The sequence below is a fragment of the Haliotis rufescens genome, unplaced genomic scaffold, assembly GCF_023055435.1.
Source record: "Haliotis rufescens isolate VD_foot unplaced genomic scaffold, xgHalRufe1.0.p SCAF_5, whole genome shotgun sequence".
NCBI lineage: Eukaryota > Metazoa > Mollusca > Gastropoda > Lepetellida > Haliotidae > Haliotis > Haliotis rufescens.
Window position 1 is genome coordinate 1,617,824 of NW_025964223.1, and position 16,955 is coordinate 1,634,778.

At 38.7% G+C, this 16,955-nt stretch overlaps 1 protein-coding gene across 8 annotated transcripts in view; it reads right to left on the reverse strand.

Moving 5' to 3' along the window:
• The window catches only part of LOC124111827, a 229,313-nt gene that overhangs the window by 105,303 nt on the left and 107,055 nt on the right, over positions 1-16,955 (reverse strand). For 6 of the 8 annotated variants that reach the window (XM_048384512.1, XM_048384508.1, XM_048384507.1 and 3 more), the window contains exons 5-6: positions 7,515-7,580; positions 1,523-2,684 (exon numbers count right to left, since the gene is read on the reverse strand). In XM_048384512.1, the coding sequence (XP_048240469.1) occupies positions 1,523-2,684; positions 7,515-7,580 (1,228 nt within the window). Of the gene's footprint in view, positions 1-1,522; positions 2,685-6,225; positions 6,309-7,514; positions 7,581-16,955 lie in introns of those variants that run through there. The other 2 variants (XM_046471656.2, XM_048384511.1) reach the window with 2 other exon arrangements.

Here is a 16,955-nt window from a genome sequence, read left to right on the forward strand (position 1 = left end):
TTGAGAAGAGGGCACATTTTTAGGATGTATACGGTACTGGAGCATGGTGTAGGTGAGTTGTGCTTACTGAAATGATTACTGTATATCATCTAAAAATTACATGCATAAAGAAACTATTTCTTTCAAAATGATTGAAATAACACATTATTTGTAATATTAATGTTTTCTGCCAATATCTGTTAAGTTGAGTGACTTAATGAAGTCTGCAAACTTTATTCTCTGAAGAAAGAAACAGACAAGCAATTCCAAGACAGAGATCAGACTTCGTGAAAAAACAATATCTTCCTTACAACAATGTATTAGTGTCTTGAAGAATTATGACAGTTACATAAACAGCAGTTATACAAGGCATTGGGCAGACAGCCAAATATTCCATCTCACACGCAGGAATTGCTGCTGTCATATTTTCCATACAACTATTATGATTCACGTTGGTGATCAGATCGGAATAACGAACAGCGAGGCTTATGGGTAGACATGTTACGGCCACTCATGATTGGACAGAGGCAGGGGCACAGAAAGCAGCCACTGTGCAGTGGGGAGACTTGTTGCAAAACAGAGAAATGCTTTTAAGATTCTCAATGACTAAATCAATATTAACAAAATAAAAAATGGATGAAAAACAAGTAAATCTTGTCAACTCATAGCCCAGCAGCCTGGGGGCAAGGCATAAAAATGTTATCCACTATTCCTTCATCTTCGTCTATAGAAATCCCCATCAAGTGTATAATTGACAGCGATTGATCTGCACATTTTTTGGCCATGCAATACCATTCATCCTTATTGGGTAAACACTTCTTAGAAGTTTTCAAAACAAATCAACTTTTATTGGTACTTTGAGTTTGTGAAATGAAAGGTTTAATTCACCCTCAACCACTGTAACCGTGCCAGGAGTGATTTAGTTGGAATTAATGGCCTGTTTCCGAAACATAAAACACCAGGGTGACACTGTATATCGTGATGTTTGCAGATACAGGGCCAGAGCTATAATTCCCTGGATACATGTTAAGGTTGAATTCATATTTATGCACAAATTATGGACATTTAACAAATCAAAGCAGTCTGCGAATAAATCCAATGGTCAGAAGCCTGTGTCAAGTACAATGTCTCATGACCTGGTGATATCAAACAAAGTCTGGCTAGTAGACTGTCAGATATCTTTCTGTATTAAGGTGCAAATCAGCATGTGCCATTTTTGACAGTCCATTGGCGCCATTGTATAGCTGAAGGAGAAAGAGTGGATTCTGATCCTTTCTGGAAGTTAGTGTGGTTTAATGCAGCTTTGAAAGCCGACCATTTCAACTTGAGGAAAGCTCCTCCTGTGATTTGTGAAACTCAGAGGAACATGTATGGTGCTGACATAACTGGGATTCAAACTCATGATAAGGGGGATTATGACATTTGAACTCTGCACAGCTAGTTACAGCAGCAACCAAAACATTACTTGAACAATGTCCAAACATAGTGTCTCACCCAGGCTGCGACTTTAACACAAAATTTGAAAAGAAAAATGTCATCCTACCTTTAAACTGTGCCAAGCGCCCACTGTCTTCGGACATAAGCGACCCTGATGTCTCTCCGGCCATGCCGCCAATGCCGCTGTCTGGGTAGGTGCTGGCAGCACACTGGTTCCGCAGGAGGAGCTCTTGCTCTATCAGGATCTTGGCCAGCTGTTTGGACTTTGGTACTTCCGGGAGTTTGGTAACCGGGATGTGTATTGGCTCTTCTGGCATTGGCTTGGTGCGCATTGAAAGACGGGAATTGCGATCATGCACATTGAGACTTTTCGTCCTGGTGAGTCCGCTCATTCTTCTGGAGCCCTGGTGGTCAGGACCGTCGTGGAAGTTGGGGTCATCGTGGAACCCCTGGTCATCCTTCTCGACGGGAGAAGCAGGAAGCGAGCGAAGCATGCGTTGAATGGTGTCGCTGTCGAACTCCATGTTGTATAAAGGAGTCAACGGAGTCTGGGGGGTTAGGGGTTCTGGAGGTGAAGGCCATTCGGGAGATTCAGAGGAAGACGTGTTCCGTGACGCACCTGGTGCGGATGTATCCACCGTCAAGCGTGCTCCTTGCGACATGCTACTAGTAGGACGACTACTTCCACTGCCTACATCACCTACAAAAGCTGTTTCTATATGCACATTGTCTCGTTTTGGCGAGTCTATACTAACATGGTCTACAATTACAACACCATTTCCAAACATTTCCACATTATGTTGACCTTTGGAATGGCACGGACTCCCCGATGTGTCCAGAGTGATTGAAGAAATAGCGGAAGCTGGACGCCCTTCGTCCAAACTCCGAACTGGAGAGGACGTGGCGGATGAGCATGTTGGCAGAGACTTCCTGTGTAATATTCTATTGTCTTGAGCTGCGGAAGACCTCTGCAGACTAGAACCCGTAACATTGTCATACATAGAATTCTCTGATGGCGGTTTGATCATGGCGGAGTATCGATAACCGCTGCGGTCCATGACGTCATCTGGGGGCTTGAAGGACGTCATATGATGGACCTCGCGCTCGGGGGTGGGGCATGTGTGGGGGATGGGGTGACGCCCAGGGCTACATCGCGACACGGGCCCGTCAGGGTAGTCACATGATGGCGAGGCGCCGTCGGGGGGGTTTTGGCGCTGGTGGACTGGGGAGCTTGGAGATGAAGCTGAAGCCCCTTTACTGCGAATCCTCTGAAATACATAGAACACAATCACTTTATCAACTGTGTTTCATCATGATGGTCCAGCGCTGTTCCCCAAAGAAATCTTAGCTTTAACACCTAGACATAGTGCTAAGATTGCTTTGAGCAATGGAGCGACAATCATGTTTGAAAATAAGACTATAAGGAATTATTAAAGACTTCAGAAAAAGGATAACTGCTCTATGTAAAAACGAGAATATTTGCTAAACTTCCAAAAAGGATTACATAATTGTTACCCATTAATTTACAATTTTAAATGTATAGTTCCTAAAAGGTTCTGCATGTGATATTATTCCAAATAATTTTCTCCAATCAATCTAACTTTAAAGACTTGAAGAGTTATCTCCCTTTGATCAACTTGTATTTTGAAATCAATAAAGAAAAGGAGACAAAAAAAGGGTACTTTAACCATTCCGGAACATAAGTTTTCTGATCATATCTTTGATAGCCATTAGAAGTTGGTGATTCATAGAGTCACAAGATCTATTGATTTAACTTCAATATATTGATTTCCACTTCTGTTTTACTGGTACACAGACTGATATGGTATGAATATTGCATTAATATTGCAACAACATATTCTGTGTGAAGACATTCCATGAGCAACCATAACAATCTGTCTAACTGAAATAAACACAGAAACCATGTCACAACGGACGTCTTCGAATCTATACCAAGAACAATCATCCAACTTCCATCTATATCAAAAAGAAAATACTGAGAAAGGCATGCGAATATACACAATGTACTGAAGACATGAAGAAACACAGAACCTGCAGGTTACCTTCACCACTGGAAGAGAAACAAAAGCAATCACTTGTCTATTAACAACACTACTGCTGTAATTCCACAAGTATTTCCACATTCCACAAGCACTTTCATAAATATTTCCATATTCTACTGTTACCGTATTCGCCATATTAAGTGTTCGGCTCCTGACCAAGTCAAAACCAATCAGTAATCTGTATGTTATTAACATGCCAATCTGTATATTCTTGTGCATAATGCAGATTATTTACAGACAACTGCAGCGTTGAAAAGCAATATATCTTGCTCGATATCTGACAACAAATTTAACTCTCTGTTTTAATAAGCACCCCCTTTCCCAGTTTTCTAAGTCCCTGGCACATATTACGGCGAATACGGTAAGTACTTTCATAAGTATTTCCATAAGTACATTCATAGGTAATTGCACATGCCACAATTAAGAACTTTCATTGGTATTTCCAACTATTCAAGCTTTTTAAGTTCTATTTTTATGTGATGTTTAATAAATCTAGACAAAGAAAACAATTCATGATGTTGTTCTCACAAACACATGCCCCTGATGACTTTGTTTTCAACCCAATTCTGATCAAATCTTATAAACAGATATGTGAGGTACAATTATTTTAGATGTGAAGTATAATTATTTTATCATTTTGAAATGAAAACCAGTAGTGGCTTGAAGTGCTGAGTGGAAATATGTTTGGTCAAAGAGAGTTAGGGACAAGAATGTTAGAGCTTCTTTATTTAACGTTGTCAGCACGACGCTAACATTTCAACACTAATTCCCTCAGCTGCTCGTACACCTACTACAACAGGACAAGTCTTTCATTAAAAACTACTCCGTCATGTCTGGTACAAAATACACTTGAATATTGCATAAATACTGCAGACCAAGAGATTGGGTAGAAAACCAACAAAAACTGATCGAAGCAGCAGTAAAATACAGTGCTGACATCAGCAAGACTGAACTGACGTGAGGAGGAGCAAGAGCACGTCCACAAGTCCTGCAGCATCCTTCCACGTTATATCACTCCTGCTTGGGTCATCTTGTGGATTCTCAGCATAGGAAGAAGCTAAGTTACATTCACCATCACACAGATGCTGGCTTGGTTTGATGTCAAATGTCAAATTTGATTTGTTACGAATAAAGAAAGAAATCCCTCCTAGCAGGTATTTGACCATTATTATTTTAGACGTATCTCATGCTCTTATTAGGCTACTTTTTACATATAGTGATCAAATAGCAATTAGGGACGTCAATGAAGTTTTATGTTTTCTTTGTTGTTTAATGACACTCTCGTGACAGCAATATTCCAGTTTTAGGACCGCGGCCTAAAAAAAAAGGTCTGATTTAGACAATCCAGTGATTGGTATTATGAGTAGCAATCCACGCTATCGGGGTACGATGACACTCAATGAACCAAGTCACAGAGTCTGACCACAAGATCCATCCGGTCGCCTCTTACAACAAGCATGGGTTACTGGGGAGCTGTTCCTTCTCAGAGTAGGCATAGTTTGAAGGTAGGAATGGTATGAAATTTTGTTTGTACGTAAAACCCAAGATTAATCAAGGTTTTCAATACATCAAATGCTAGCATTGCACCCAATAGTTTAAACAGAGGAAACTTATTTTATTGACACAGTAGTGACCACACCTCTTTAATACCAATATGTTTCAGAGTTCCTGTTTACAAGTAATTACCATTTTTTTTCTGGCAAAATTAGGCTTTGACCGGTAAATCATGTGACTGCCAGTCCCTGTGGACCAGGAAATAAAGTACTTTATAAATCTTTGTTGTTGAACAAAACATCAGTGATATTCATATAAGTATATTTTTTAATAAAGTCACCTTGTCTGTCCATTAGGGTTCCCCTTGTATATTTTTAGTGCAAGGAAATAACATTTCGTTTTGCTTTGATGTTAAATATTTATTTGCAGCGACTTAGTCTCGAAATATTAAAAAAAAAGAGAGAAAAGTGTGATTGAACTTTGAGTGAATGACGTGTCGATCTAACTAAGTTATTTCAGAGATGACGTCATTGCCTTGAACCAGATGTTGAAAGAATTCAATCCAGGTAATTTTCATGTTTTTTTATTTGTTGAAAGTCAGGATTGAAAAAAATTAGGGGGACTGGTAATTTTCAGTGTAGCAGGTCCACAAGGACTGGCAGTTTCCAAAGCCAGCGGGAACACTGATGTGTCCTGCACTGCAAAGGGCTTAGGTAGTTGTGGAAATACAAGTCGGAAAACACAAGTTTACAGTCCTCGCAAGAATAAGTTTTTGGACTACTGTCACTTTCATACTCACTTGGTCAAACACTATACCATAATAACCCGTTTCATTAACATTTGCATGTTTTGTTTGTTTGTTGTTTTAAGCCGCACTCAGCAATATTCAAGCTATATGATGGCGGTCTGTAAATATTGACTCTGGACCAGACAATCCAGTGATTGATCGATCCATGCAATTGGGATATGATGACATGCATCAACCAAGTCAGCGTGCCTGACCACCAAATCCCGTTAGTCGCCTCTTACGACAAGCATGGGTTGCTGAAGACCTGTTCTACCGTGGATCTTCATGGGTCCATTTGCCTGATTCAATGTTATTTCAAGAAATTGACTTTTTGCACATAACATCTTGAAAGAGATTTGCACTACAATAGTGAAACAAAGCAAAGTGCAGCAGATGAGTTGACAGGGTGAGTGAGTGAGTGAGTAAGTCTGCAAGTGAGTGAGTGAATATGAAGGATTACAGTACACAGTAAAATGGGAAGTCACACAGACTGAAAGCTTGTCCCATATTTACTGTCTTCCTGATGCCACAAACACCTGAAAGGACAAGATGGGACATGGAGAGCTCTACATGCAGGGTCACAGGTGGAGAAGGCCATCAGGGGAGGCCACTCTCAGACTTCAACAATAAGGGAACAATACAGTCAAAACAGATCTTACACTTATCGTCATGAATAATATCCAAATTAATGAATGTTTTTTAAGAACATTATTTTGATACCAATTTCAGATATCTGTACCTCTGATATTGATGTTTCCTCTATGCATTCGGAAGAAATATCTTAGTGCTACAACAATCATCAGGTTATGTTAAAGTGTTGTAGTTCTGAGATTTTCCTTGTAGAACACGACCTAGTAAAATAATAAATTCTTTACATCACTTAAATATATCAAAAGTGGATATTTGCACTGTAAAACATTCAATTTTGGGGGGTTGTAATATCTAAATCATTGAACCAGTTTACCAGACAAGAATGATCATAGAATATGTATCACTGCAAACGCTATCTTATATATAGATAGGACAGTAGGTTGTGGTGAGGTCTGGACCAGGCAAACCAGAGCAATAGTGATACAACTATTGAAATAGAATAAATATACCAATACGGTAGTTCCCACTAGATAATCGGGAGGCACGGGTGGCCCACTCATCAAAGGTGCCGCGACTCTATAACTGGAATACTGTTACAAGCAGCGTTAAACCCAACTCACTCACTCACTAGATAATCATGACGGGCTCCTGCAGGTTTAACTGGCCATTATGCATGTAGAACAATAAGAGAATCTAGTACCAATTCAGTACAACACAAGGTGTTAACATAGGACGCCAAACTCAGCTGACATCTTGCAACATTAAAAAATTTAGCAATTATTATACATTCATCATAAATAAGAAGCTGAAACGAAGGCTTTCACTATTTATTACTCCATATCAATAAGACATGGAATGTTTTGTCGCATCAATACAAATCACACAAATATTTTTTAAATCAGTTTAACATCAAAGGCATGCATCAAAGATGTGAAATATAAAAAGGTAGGAAATGTAGGCACTACCTGTGAGGTATGCGGAATATGAGATACTACCCCAGACACTACGGATGATCAAAAAGCATTAGCTACCACATATCACACAGGGGATCAAAGCTCAAATTCTCTCACTTCAATTACAACAGAATAAAAAAAGGAGATAAAAATCATGCAAAAGAGAATCATGCCCCATAATGCATTTCACCATCTCAAGGTCATTCTGACCTTTGGCGGACTAAGTCGCAGAGAGCTGGCAGAGGAGGCTTTCCGTGCAAATCTCTGAGTGGGAAACTGTCAAATGATAGACAAAAGAAATACACAAAACTTTGTTCGTCCGTTTTACAACGATAAAAGATTTTTTATGTCGTTCTTGAAAGCTTCAGTAAAAGAATTTTGCTCACAGAGTATATTTTGTGTGCATCCCCAAATTATTACAATGGACATTCTCAAGTAAAAGATCAAACACAATATTGAAAAAAACTCATGAAAACATCCATTGGCCAAATTATGTTTTGAAAAGCCAGAAATCAAAATTGTTGCTGGACATAAATAGCATTGAGTCAACACCTGAAAAAGAAAATACAACATTTTGCTGAAAAACAATGTGAGACCTGAAAACACATTGTGGTTCCAAGTCCATGGAGGCCAATATCAGAGTTGGAAGGCAATGGCTTAAGTCTGGCATCTCCTGTTTCCTTGAACAATAACTTAGCTGGGAATACCAGATGATAAACCTCTCCCCAGTGAATCAATGTCATGTGAACTGAGCCTGGAGGGAGGGACATACTACACCTATTCAAGGGAGATAAAAAAGCATTCTGATCAAGTGTCAGCTGTTTAAGGAAGAAAACTAATTGAAATTAGCCATGACATTACGGAGGTCAAAATCCAGTATGTCCTTGACATTGGGTAACCAGTCATGGTATATCAGCTCTTTGATGCCCTAATGATGAGAATTCAGAATCCAGAGTCTCGAATTTCTTTTGAAAAGGCTATTCAACCAATTGGTGTCTACAACAACCAGTCAAATACAGGACATACATGTAGCAGTAATACCAGTGACTGTTTACCGTATTCAATGTAATAAGCGCCCCTCTCTAATAAGCGCCCACGGCAATGTTTGCTAATATATTTGCTAGTGAACAATTCCAATTAACACCCCTTCCAATTGATCAATGTACACAAGACTTATTTATTTGTGTATAATACATACTCGTGTGATCCATATGCATCCTTATTATGAGCAATTAAATTCTGGAAAATTGTTGTGTATGATACGCACAGACTTTTCTTATGTATCATTTCAGGCTGTCAGCATAAAGCACGAAATTTATGATCTTTCAACTCTGTGTTTTTTTCACAAAAATTATATTCTAAAAAGTGCGCCTATTTCTAATTTTGACAGCGCCCTGGGCGCCTATTACATCGAATTCGGTAAGTCATTTCCTCAATCTTTGTTCTAACATGGGAGATAAATTAAATCTTCTGGAAATATAGGATTGGGTAAGGAAGGAAATTGGAAGAATGGAACTATTTGTAAAGCATGGTCTTAGTGTATATGTTCCCACCAGTCAGAACACTATCATGTATTGATTAGATTTCATGTAAGCTCACATGTGTATATACAAACAAGATGTTAATTACATGTTATTACCGTCATAACAAACAAAAATACACTTGGGTTAAACAAGGTTTCTTCTTAGAATTTTCTTTCTTTAAATCAAATACTCATCTCTATTACCAAATAACCAGCTGTTTCAATCACAGGTGGTTACTGTGATTTGAAACCTCGGATTGAACAATCAGAATCAGGCATTTTCCAAATTTGTGTAGAATAATAAATAATTGTTCACATGGGGAAACAAAATTATTCAAAAATGCAAGGAATGTCAGAAAGTTTTTACAAAAAGAGTTCTGGCAGGAATTTAGAGCCAACATTCTTTTTTAACAACAAAAGCATTGTTTAAATGATGTAGCTCATGCGGCCTGTCACAACTAGGAGAAAATACACATTTTGCTGGTGAAATGATGCGTTGTTGAGGAACGCAGATGCTGACATTAACAGACGCTGCTGAATGCACTCACACGTTATCAACATAAAGGATATATAAAGGGTTTTTTGTACGCAAAGGAGAACTTTTGGCAAAGGGCATGTTGCACGTAAAAACAAAGAATGCACCTAAGTAGTGACAGGACAACATAAGACAATTTTTGTGTTTAGCTTAAAAACGTCAGTCAAATGTTCAGGTTAATTTTTTAAATTTCTTGCAGACTTTCCTGGTCCGCAGGATGCAGGAGGCAAATATGACAAAATCAAAATGTAATTTGAAAGAGAATCATATATGTTTTGTCAAAAACAGAAAGTGTCAAATGAAAAAAAAATAAACAAAACTATCATGATGACAACAAGGGTATTTTCAATAAAATATTATTTTTTAAATTTTCTTAATACTTTCAAAGAACTTAGTGCAGACTCATCCATAAAACAAGGACAGAAATTGGTCTGGATGAGGCATGGCGCCAACAGCTATACTAGTCTGCATACAATCTTGAGATTCCTGCAAGTCTTTGACTGTAATGAAACCCCAGAGAGAACCTACCAGAATCACAACCAGTTGGTGAAGGTCCCTTTCCATCAGATACTAGTACCAGCAACAAATTACAAGGTTGCAGAGATGAAAAACCCATTCAGTGTTCATATGCACTGATATAATTGCCGTCTTTTTATGGAGGCTATGAACAAATGAGCAGTTTAATGTGCTTAATTCTGAGGCAGGACAGTCCTGCTCTCTTGTGAAGAAACCTAAAGATAAAATGGAAACATTTTCAATAAGGTCTTTGAAAGGCATTTAGAAGTGATACACATAAGGAAGAGAATATATGGATGTTAACTTCATCAGGTGTAGGAGTAAGAATATACTCCGAAACGTTGTGTTCCTCATAATAAAGAAGTTGACATCCATATATTCTCTTCCTTATTTTCAATAAGATTCGACATCTACATTAAAACACCAACTGTGCTGCTGCCTCCCTAAGTAACAGAAGAATATTGTCCCATTAAATATATTTTAGCTGATTGTAAAATGAAATAGTTTTAATCATTTTTTTATAAATTGTATGTTAATGTTTGTCATCGAGTACCCTGTTTTCAAACAAAACCTGTGATTGAACAGCCTTATTGACAGTCATTTGTCTTGCTATAATGAGAGGTGTGAGGTCACCAAAGCTGCTGACCTGACAGTGCACACTTCCAGCCTATCAACATTAGGTGTATGTGAAGTACCCTACACCTATCAGAACAGTTGTCATTCAGAACTTTGGTGCCTGTGTCATGATGAAAAGGAAGAGTAAAAAAGTGCGAACACTAGAATTTGACAAACTTTCATATTCTGTAAATAGGTTTCAAACTTTAAGTAATGTTTTGAGTATTAGTGCAGACCCACAAGAATTATGATTCGAAAGGTGCGCCCAAACACTGCTCTTCATGGATACCCAGATAAAGTACCATGCCAATCAGGTGTTCAGATACAGATGACGTCACTCGAGTGTAGTGGAAGTTTCCAGGCAAGGCAATGAAGATCAAGCCTTATACAGAGGATGTTTTTACTCATATTGAAATATAGCTGAATTCCATTGTGGAATATATTACCTACCAGCATGAACACAGATGTATGCTTTCGTTCACTCATCCCTCGAAATATCACCAATGTCGTTTTAACTGTTCGAAAATAGGGCACACGAAGAAAATCATATTATTAAATTATTAACTGACAGGTGACACTTTTCAGTATTGACCAATGGGAGCCAAAACCCACAAAGAGAAGATGAATACAAAATATGTAAATTTATACGTTTATTAGCTCACCAGCATCCTTGTCCCAGGGCCAAGAATGACCTCGACAATACTTTAGTATGACCTTGACATTACAATAACTCATAACCTGATAGTTTTACTTACAAGCTTGATAGGAACAACCTAAAATCAATCGGACCAATCAGTGTACACTTTCTCTGCTTCCTTCCTCATACAGACTCCTGGACCAAGATGTATGGCAGTTTCTACAGCCTTCCAGAACATATATTGGCTACTGGATCTAGTCATACAACACTTATCCTACAGCTTTCCAGAACATACATTGGCTACTGGACCTAGTCATACAACACTTATCCTACAGCTTTCCAGAACATATATTGGCTACTGGACCTAGTCATACAACACTTATCCTACAGCTTTCCACAACATATATTGGCTACCGGATCTAGTCATACAACAGTCCTCCGACAGCTTTCCAGAACATATATTGGCTACTGGACCTAGTCATACAACAGTCCTCCGACAGCTGTCCAGAACATATATTGGCTACTGGATCTAGTCATACAACACTTATCCTACAGCTTTCCACAACATATATTGGCTACTGGATCTAGTCATACAACACTTATCCTACAGCTTTCCAGAACATATATTGGCTACTGGACCTAGTCATACAACACTTATCCTACAGCTTTCCAGAACATATATTGGCTACTGGACCTAGTCATACAACACTTACCCTACAGCTTTCCAGAACATACATTGGATACTGGACCTAGTCATACAACACTTATCCTACAGCTTTCCAGAACATATATTGGCTACTGGACCTAGTCATACAACACTTATCCTACAGCTTTCCACAACATATATTGGCTACTGGACCTTGTCATACAACAGTCCTCCTACAGCCTTCCAGAACATATATTGGCTACTGGACCTAGTCATACAACACTTACCCTACAGCTTTCCACAACATATATTGGCTACTGGACCTTGTCATACAACAGTCCTCCTACAGCCTTCCAGAACATATATTGGCTACTGGACCTAGTCACCACACTTATCCTACAGCTTTCCACAACATATATTGGCTACTGGACCTTGTCATACAACAGTCCTCCTACAGCCTTCCAGAACATATATTGGCTACTGGACCTAGTCATACAACACTTATCCTACAGCTTTCCAGAACATACATTGGATACTGGACCTAGTCATACAACACTTACCCTACAGCTTTCCAGAACATATATTGGCTACTGGACCTAGTCACATGACACGTCTTCATTAACCCATGCTTGCCGTAAGAGGCGACTATGCTTGTCTCAAGAGGTGACTAACATGACTTGGTTGATGCATGTCATCGTATCCCAATTGCGTAGATCGATGCTAATGATATCAATCACTGGATTGTGTTCCCTCTCATCTACCTGTTTTCCATCTCATCTATCTGTACTCCCCCTCTCATCTACCTGTATTACCCCCTCATCTATCTGTATTCCCCCTCTCATCTACCTGTATTACCCCCTCATCTACCTGTATTCTTCCTCTACCAGTATTCCCCCTCATCAACCTGTATTTTCCCCTTTCATCTACCTGTATTACCCCTCTCATCTATCTGTATTCCCTCTCATCTATCTGTATTACCCCTTCATCTACCTGTATTACCCCCTCATCTACCTGTATTTTCTCCTTTCATCTACCTGTATTCCCCCTCATCTATCTGTATTCCCCCTCTCATCTACCTGTATTACCCCCTCATCTACCTGTATTACTCCCTCATCTACCTGTATTTTCCCCTTTCATCTACCTGTATTTTCCCCTTTCATCTACCTGTATTCCCCCTCTCATCTATCTGTATTACCCCTTCATCTACCTGTATTACTCCCTCATCTACCTGTATTACTCCCTCATCTACCTGTATTCCCCCTCATCTATCTGTATTCCCCCTCTCATCTACCTGTATTACCCCCTCATCTACCTGTATTACTCCCTCATCTACCTGTATTTTCCCCTTTCATCTACCTGTATTTTCCCCTTTCATCTACCTGTATTCCCCCTCTCATCTATCTGTATTACCCCTTCATCTACCTGTATTTTCCCCCTTCATCTACCTGTATTTTCCCCTTTCATCTACCTGTATTCCCCCTCTCATCTATCTGTATTCCCCCTCTCATCTACCTGTATTACTCCCTCATCTACTTGTATTACTCCCTCATCTACCTGTATTTTCCCCCTTCATCTACCTGTATTCCCCCTCTAATCTACCTGTATTACCCCTTCATCTACCTGTATTACTCCCTCATCTACCTGTATTACTCCCTCATCTACCTGTATTACTCCCTTTCATCTACCTGTATTTTCCCCTTTCATCTACTTGTCTTCCCCCTCTCATCTATCTGTATTCCCCCTCTCATCTACCTGTATTACTCCCTCTCATCTACCTGTATTACTCCCTCCTCTACCTGTATTTTCCCCTTTCATCTACCTGTATTTTCCCTCTCTCATCTACCTGTATTCCCCCTCTCATCTATCTGTATTACTCCCTCATCTACCTGTATTTTCCCCCTTCATCTACTTGTCTTCCCCCTCTCATCTACCTGTATTCCCCCTCTCATCTACTTGTCTTCCCCCTCTCATCTATCTGTATTCCCCCTCTCATCTATCTGTATTACTCCCTCATCTACCTGTATTACTCCCTCATCTACCTGTATTTTCCCCCTTCATCTACTTGTCTTCCCCCTCTCATCTATCTGTATTCCCCCTCTCATCTATCTGTATTCCCCCTCTCATCTACCTGTATTCCCCCTCTCATCTACCTGTATTACTCCCTCATCTACCTGTATTACTCCCTCATCTACCTGTATTCCCCCTCTCATCTACCTGTATTCCCCCTCTCATCTATCTGTATTCCCCCTCTCATCTACCTGTATTACTCCCTCATCTACCTGTATTACCCCCTCATCTACCTGTATTTTCCCCTTTCATCTACCTGTATTCCCCCTCTCATCTATCTGTATTCCCCCTCTCATCTACCTGTATTACCCCCTCATCTACCGGTATTCCCCCTCCACCTGTATTCCCCTGCCTATCTACCTGTATCTCACCCTGATCTACCTGTATTCCCCCTTTCATCTACCTGTTTTCCCCTCTCAATTACCTGTAATCCCCTTCTCACCTGTTTTCACCTGTTTCATGGACCTCGTTAAACATAACCTGTATGAAAACTTTCTGCAGATTATGTATAACAAATCATTACATTTTATGATTATTAAACAGGAGAAAGTTACGAGGGAAAGTAATTGTTACAATCCTTTGAACTTAATAAATACATGATCATTTTAAAACACATTGTATCTAAATCAAATTTATTGATGATTAAATTGTCTACTAATACCTCATATACATCATTTAAACAATATTTGATCATGGTCAAACAAGCCCAGTTATTGAGGCCAGTTTCTCTGATTTCATGCATGTATGAAATTTTCATTTTTGCTTAATTCACAGTAAGCACAATATCAAATTGCATAGGGTTTTCCTCAAAACAAATAATAGGGCATCTAGGTGGTTTAAACAGTTGCAAATAAACCAATTTGAAAGCTAAACCAACTGAGACCAATACCAAACTTTCACAGTATCCAACAACAGTACCGACAGAACTAGTTTAAATGACAACATTTATTCATCCAAATGAAATACAAAGCATATTTCAGTTAGTTTTATCATGGGAACCAAGGTAGAGATGTTCAATGTACATTTACGCCAAATCGTCACATCAAGCAGTTTTGTCAGTTCAACGAAACACCATGCATATTTCAAAATATTTACTCAAACAAATTTTTTGAACAGATTGCGTGAAGCATTTCCAGAATACAAATCTAGAATAGACTTACTTACATGGATGAAGATACCAACATATTAAATCCGTCATGGTTGTTTCAAAAATTCAGACCGGGTCCTAGACGGAAGTAAGATCTATAGTCCCTGTAAGAAATGGCTTGCATCAATTGCCTATACCTTGTTGGCCCAGTGAAAGTGCCCCGAGCGCTTCACCGATGTTCCAAATATCTGACATACAGTTGCTTTCTTGGTCCGAATCAATACCGTACAAGTAAAATCTATCAGTGGAATGTCAACAGTGACGCCCTGACCCACAATAAGTCAGATGAAATTAATTAGAGAGAGCGCAAAGGTGATGCAATTACCACTGGAACTAAACTTGGATATTTTCCTGCAATTTATGTGACTTTCAAACAATAAATTGTCCTTGAAATTCTCCTCCTTTGCAAGAAGCAATCTTCCCAGTTTAAATATCAAAGGTGAAGTTGACAGTAAAGTTCACCCCTTATATCTCCGTTTTATGTTGTCAGTGCTCCATATTGAAAACACGTCCAACGATAATTGACTTGATGTATCCCGAAACCAATAGGGAGGCCTGAAAACCTTTCTCTGCCTTTTTACATTTTCATAAATATCTTTCAATGAAACTGTAAAAGAAGTCATCTTATATAGACACTAAATATCTGTGTGTCAGATGACATGCAAGTCATATCTGTGTATCACATGACACACACAAGTTAAATCTGTGTATCACATGACACACACAAGTCAAATCTGTGTATCACATGACACACACATGTCAAATCTGTGTATCACATGATACACACAAGTCATATGTGTGTATCACATGACACACACAAGTCAAATCAGTGTATCACACACAAGAAATATATCAACACTTGTTGATGAAGTTCAAAACTTTTATCGATTCCTGTCGATATATTTGAAATTCAATGATATTCAGGTGAGATGCTCTATATAATATGCACATACAAACTCCAGTGAATGTCGACATTCTATCAGCAGTAACACTGTCTACACTTCGTAATAAGGTATGCATCTTTTTAGTTTTTAATATGAAATGTAGTCATGTAAGAATTTCAAAAGTTTCAGAAATTGTTTCACAAAATGTATACAAATATTTTCAATGGAAAGACATTCCTATGTTGTTAGAACAATATACTTAACTTGCAGGAAGATTATCTGTCAGTATACAAAATATTAAAAAAAATAAGTGAATAAAATCCCCTACAATATTCCATACAGTCACCTATTCATCTTTCTCGGAACCCTGGAAGCCTAGCACAGACAGACATAATATCAACACAATAATGGGGTGTATTACTATCAATAAATCAATGTTAATTTGTCACAAACCTGTGCTATTTTTTTTAAAAGTTTTGTCTGACCGTTACTGGTGTAGTACAGATTGCCATGTCACTAAAACTTAGGCATCTCAATTAATGCATTTTCTTATATACTCATTCACACATCTGCATCATAGGTACATACACATCAAGAACAGCTTATTTCTGAAACTATTGAATAATAATATACTACTCAAAAGAATTTAAGAACCATCCATATTTTCATATTCCGATAGTTAATCTGTCATGCCATGACCGATTAACCATGGTGATATGAAAGAATTGGTGGGTACTCACTGCCATGGAAGATTAACTGTAGTAATTTGAAAGAATCAGGTGTTCCTTAACATCTTTTGAGTAGTATATGATTTGACAGGACACGGTCCTTGTGCAGTAGGGACGGATCCCTGGACCCAGCGCGGGGCAAACAGTATAGATTGTTGTAACGTGATGCTTTCAACTCTGACCCATGTCATGATAATAATACAACCTTGAAACACCAAGTGTATTTTGTTTGTCGTATTCCTGCAGAGCAGATATTGTCAACAATGATCAGTTCCACATGGAATTAATTCCATCCTCCACTAGAGAACATAGTACTAAGGAACAAGTTCACTACAGGAACAGATACTCGTTGAC